The sequence below is a fragment of the Lipotes vexillifer genome, unplaced genomic scaffold (assembly GCF_000442215.2).
Source record: "Lipotes vexillifer unplaced genomic scaffold, Lipotes_vexillifer_v1.1 scaffold1699, whole genome shotgun sequence".
NCBI classification, from domain to species: domain Eukaryota; kingdom Metazoa; phylum Chordata; class Mammalia; order Artiodactyla; family Lipotidae; genus Lipotes; species Lipotes vexillifer.
Window position 1 is genome coordinate 534,734 of NW_006796961.1, and position 5,534 is coordinate 540,267.

The 5,534-nt window shown below is 56.2% G+C and overlaps 1 protein-coding gene across 3 annotated transcripts in view; it reads left to right on the forward strand.

Annotated features, from left to right (window-relative positions):
- The window catches only part of ADGRL1 (adhesion G protein-coupled receptor L1), a 45,038-nt gene that overhangs the window by 23,849 nt on the left and 15,655 nt on the right, over positions 1–5,534 (forward strand). The window contains exons 4-5 of one of the 3 annotated variants that reach the window (XM_007469050.1): positions 1,611–1,724; positions 2,465–2,478. In XM_007469050.1, coding sequence (XP_007469112.1) covers positions 1,611–1,724; positions 2,465–2,478 — 128 coding nt within the window. Of the gene's footprint in view, positions 1–1,610; positions 1,733–2,464; positions 2,479–5,534 lie in introns of all 3 variants that reach the window. The other 2 variants (XM_007469051.1, XM_007469052.1) reach the window with 2 other exon arrangements.

Here is a 5,534-nt window from a genome sequence, read left to right on the forward strand (position 1 = left end):
CCCCCAGTCCTCCCCTCACCCCCACTCCCACCTCCTGGGCCAGAACTCAGTCACGGGCACTTCCAGCTGCACGGGAGGCTGGGACATGCAGTCTCCAGCTGGAAGGCCAGCGCTTTTGTGTTTTTCTTTTTGTTTTCATCTTTGATGGAGGTGAAATCCACATAAGATAAAATTCACCATTTTAAAGTGAACAATTCAGTGGCATTAATTACATTCACAATATTGTGCAACCTGTGCCTCTGTCTAGTTCCAGAACATTTTCATCACCTCAAAAGGAAACTCCGTCGCCCTTAGCAGTCACTCCCCATTCCCCGCCCTCCCGCGAGTTCCTGGCAACCCTAATCTACTTTCCGTCTCTGAATTTGCCTGTTTTGGACATTTCACATAAATAGAACCGTAAAACACGTGGCTTCTGTGGCTGGCGTCTTTCACTGAGCGTGAAAGATGGTTTCAAGGCTCGTCCACATTGTAGTGTGTATTAGAGCTTCCTTCCTTTTTATGGCTGAATAATATTCTATTGTATGGATGTACCATGTTTTGTTTACCCACTCATTTGTCGATGGATTGTCTCCACCTTTTGGTGATTGTGTAAATGATGCTGCTATGAACGTTCGTATACAAGAATTTGTACAGGAATACACCTGCGGTGTTACAGCAGATGAAAGCACTTTGGGGAATATAACTGGTTCTTTGGGTCATAGGTAACTAAGTCTCTGTTTAACCTTATGAGGTCAGTGTTATGTTTTTAAAGAAGAGGGTTGAGGTGGGTGGGTATAAGCAGATCCTCATTAGTTAAGCACTCACTGGTTAAGGGCAGGATTGAAGGGAAGACACAGGAGCCCCCTCTGCCCTGTACCTGTCAGGAAGCCCCCACAAACCACTTTGACACTCCCACAGTCAAGTCACTGTTCTGCCCAGCCAAGACTCGGCCTGCTCCAGGGAAACGGAGACCTTGACCGTGGGAACAGACAGCAAGAAACATCTTTTGTTGTCATTAAGTAGGCCTCCTGTTACATGGTAGCCAGCCTCCCGAGAAGCTGACAGGGACTCGGGGGTGTTCCCCATGGGGAACCAAGGATGGCTTCAGCATGAGGTGAAGACTCTGCCCCTGTCCTGACTGCAGAGCCTCACAGCAGCGGTAGGACATGTCAAGACATGGTCTGAGGTGGACACAGGCAAACACTGTGAGCATTTCATTAATAGCATCTTTGCAAAGACACCGCCTTGCGTGTTTGGCTTCACATCTTACTCTTCTGTGAACAAAGGAGGGGCTTTATGGTCAATATAGGAAGAAAAAAACCCAAAGGACATGATGGCACTGGTGACACTCAGGATGAAAGTGATGAAGCGTGGCTGGGGAAGCGGTTTATGGGGCCACCGCTCTGGCCCAGCCCTGAGCTTCATGCCGTGCCAGGGCTTAAAAATAGAAGAATCCTATCTGGTAGGAGAGAGCAGGCAGGAAACAGAAAACAATGCCCACACAAGGTCCCTGGCGTGGTCTCCACAGTTCCTTCCCAATTTGGGGTTGTCCATTCCTCTCCTGACCCTGCCGCCCCCCCACACACAGTTCCAGGCCTGTCTTTCGCCAGCTCCCCGTCTCTCCTCCACAGGTGTAACAACCGCACCCAGTGCGTGGTGGTCGCTGGCTCCGACGCCTTTCCCGACCCCTGTCCCGGGACCTACAAGTACCTGGAGGTGCAGTACGACTGTGTCCCCTACAGTGAGTCATCTTGTTCCTCATGCGGACGCGGGCCCTTCCCCCTTCCAGAAGCGAGTGAGGAGGAGACACCTTGAGCGCGCACACACACGCACACGCACACGCACACGCACACAGGGCCAAGTCGGGGCCAGGCACACGGGGGACAGCTGGGCCTGCTCCCTGCCTCACACATTCTCTTCACCCAGACACCCTTGTCCACACTGGTGTCTGCCCCACCCACACCCCCACCCTCACAGACTCTGTCCCCATCCACTGGGCACCTTCTCCAACTCCTGTTACTCTGGCCTGCTCACCCTGCTTCTTCACATGCCCTTGGGCTTATTTATACACTCCAAGGCCACACCCACGTACTCCACTTGGCACACTTATATCTCCTCCTCTCCCTGGACCTTGACCTCGCTGCCCTCTAATTCCTCTGCCTCCCTCCTCTCACCCCTTCCCTTCGTGACCCCCTCTTACGCACCTGCTCTTCCCTCTCACCCCCCTTTCTCTGAGTTCCCTTTCCTTTCTCTTGTCCCCCTCACCCCTCACGTGCCCCCAGTCCTGCCCCTTCCCAGTCCTGGAAGCTGGACTCTGTACTCATACAGAGGCAGACCACCCTCTGAGGCCTGGTGGCAGATCAGGTGTGAAGGGCTAGGGGCATCTTCCACGGATTCCTAACTCTTGGTTTGTTTGCCCGTTACCACAGTAGTACTTCCTGTCTGCAAAGGAAGTGCCACCATGTTGGACTGAGGGTGGCACCAGGAAGCCTGAGAAAGGTGATCTGGGGAGCCAGGGGCCTACCATTCTTGCACCTGGCCAAGGGGAGCAAACAATGACAGGGTCTCTCCTCCTCAGCACCCCACCCTTAACGTGGCCCTTCTTTCCAGCCCTTACTCTTCCCTCCCTTTCCCCCATCATCCATCCCCTCCCCTGCACCCCCAGCTTCATGTAGGCAACCTGGAGGTAGGACCTCCGGGCAGAGGAGGGAGGAGGCAGGGCCACCAGGGTGTCTGAGTGTGAGGGGGTAGGGGCGGGGGCGCAGGAGGCCCTGTGACTCTCCCCCCCTCCCCTCCCGCCCCAGCCTTCCCCCCCACCCCAACCTTTGATTTCTCCTCGCAGGTGACTGCAGACGTGCTCGGGGAGACGGGACAGCTTACGTGCTTCCATAACCTTCTTTTACTCCTCACCCTTTCCTTTCAGCGACCAAGGCCTCCAGCCACTGCCTGAGAGGGACGCCCATCTGATCCTTGAAGCCTCCCCACAGCACTGGGGACACCGCCCAGCCCCATGGCTGGGGCAGCAGGGAAAGGGGGCAGGAGTTGGGGAGCGTAGCACAGTGGGGAAATCAGGCTGGGTTCGAGGCTTGGCCCCGGCCCTTGGGTTTTCTGGCTCTGAAACTTGAGCAAATGATGTAATTTCTCTGGGCTGCTGCAGAAGGAGGCGAAAGTCCAGGAGATCATGTGTACGAAGCGCCTAACCCAGGGCTGGCCGCAGAGGCTGCTCCTGGTGACAGAGTGCTGGATGTAAACTCCTCCAGGGTAGAGGCCTCATCTTCACCCCCGCCCAGCGCCCAGGCCCAAGCCTGGTTCAGGATGTGCTCAATAATGGTTTGGGTGCCCTTTCAATCCAGCTGAACCTATACCTTCCTCTTTAATGGTGGGAGGGGAATCAAACACCTTCCCTGAGGTGTTGCCCGGAGTACAGAGAATGCGGGTAAAAGCTCCTTGTGCACCCTCAGCCATAGGTGTGAAGGAAACGGTGCCTGCTTTGAATAGCCAGGTAGCCTCAGCCGTGTTGCTTCACTTCACTGGTCCTCTCTCCCCCTCTATAGACAGGCTTCTCAAAAGGCTGCCCGAGAGGTGCTTAGCACGGTTCCTGGCACATAGTTAAGCGCTGGGCACTTGGTAGTTGTTGCTTTTCTTGTGACTCCTCATCATGATTTTTACCAATTATTATAATTGCTATCGGTAATGAAAAATAAAACTAACATCAGATGACAAACCCAATTCCTCCTGAGGCAGGTAAGATAAAGGGCAGGGGAAAAAAAAAAAAAAAAATCCCCTGATCCAAGTGGCATCCAAAGCAAGTAGATACCGTGCAGGTAAAGGAGCAGGAAAAAAGTTAGAGGGTGTGGGGAGGGGAGGGGCTTAGAGACCTCCTGGAGCCAAACCTCCAAGGGTGGGTGGGAGGGCATGACCCTCAGAGAGCAGGAGGGGTCAGGGAAAAAAAAAACTGATCCAAGTGGCATCCAAAGCAAGTAGATACCGTGCAGGTAAAGGAGCAGGAAAAAAGTTAGAGGGTGTGGGGAGGGGAGGGGCTTAGAGACCTCCTGGAGCCAAACCTCCAAGGGTGGGTGGGAGGGCATGACCCTCAGAGAGCAGGAGGGGTCAGGGGATGGGCAGCCCCCAGTCTGATGGGAGAGAGCTAGCCTGAGCCCTGGGAGAGGCAGGGGCACACACACATACACGCACTCATAGTCACAGACATGAAGGATGTGTCTTGGGGGGCTGAGCTAAATCCCAGTCCCAGAAGAAGAGGCCTGGTGTGACAAGGGTGATGGAAGCCACGCCGCAGAACAGGGAAGCCGGGCACTCACCTATCCCCCAGAGTTTCTCTGAGCACCTCCTGCATACCAGGCCCTGGATGAGGCGCTGGGAAGGGAGCCAAACACTGCTCCTCCAGAGAGGTGGCAGGAGAGCGAGGCCCTGGTCAGAGGTTCCTGTGGGGTCAGGGACACAGAGCCTGGAGGGGGCGCGGCCTGGGCAGCCATCTTGCCCTGGGCTTCAGAGGCTGGGGTGACCCCAGTGCTGGTCAGGAGTGGGTGCAGGGGCTACCGTGGGAAGGGAGCAGTGGGTGTGCAGGGCTCCCTGCCACACACACATACCGGACAGGCCCGACTAACACTGGATTTGCCTTGCAGCAGAGCACAGCCTAACCATGCCCCCCTTCCTCCCCCAGGTGCCGCCCGTTCATCCCAACAGCGGGCTGGGGAGCTCCCGGCTCCTGGGCCCCCAGGGGGGAGCTGGGCAGAGAAACTGAGCCTCGGGCTTGCCCCGGGGGAGTGTGGGAGCGTGTCTGTGCCCCACCTGCTGTCCTGCCCCATCTGTGATGTCCCCCCACCCCAGCCTCTTCCCTTTCTGCCTCTGTCTCCCCCACCGGGCTCTTTGAGGCCCAGGGGGCTCTGCCTGTCTGCCTCTCCATCATTCTGTGTCTGATGCTGCCACCCTCTCTCTGTGTTGGCTTGTTTGGGGTTCTGAGGGTTTGGGGAAACTCAGCTGGAGTCTTGCAAGGCCAGCACAGAAGGGGAAGGAGTCCAGTGTGTTCTCTCTCGTGGGGCTACCAGGCCCCAGGAGGCACTGAACCCCCTCCCCTGGGCCCCTGGTTCTAGCAGGAGGGCAGCAGGCCGGGCTGAAGGGGATCTAAGTGGTTCCTTCACCCACCCCCCACCATCCCTGCCTGGTGCCCCCCTAAGCGGAGCTGCCTCCCAGCTGGGGCTCCCCTCCCCAGTCCCCACTGCACTGAGGGTGCCCCTTCCCATCTGAGGGCTCTGTCCCCCTGCCTGCCTGTACACCCCCCTCCCCCCCCCACCCCTCGTCTCTCTCGGTCTCTGTCCTCCCATGTGTCTCCCCTCCCTGTGACCTGTGTCTCCCTGACACCCTCCCTGAAGGAAAGGACTTGGGGGCGGGGGCTGATGCTATACCTTCGGGGTTGGGGAACCAGGAGTGAGGAAAGAAAGGAAAAGGGGGCGTGTTGCCAGAAAAGAAACGAAAGCAATTTAATCTTTTTTTTTTTCTCTTTTTTTTCTTGCACATTTTTTTTTTCAATTTGTTTT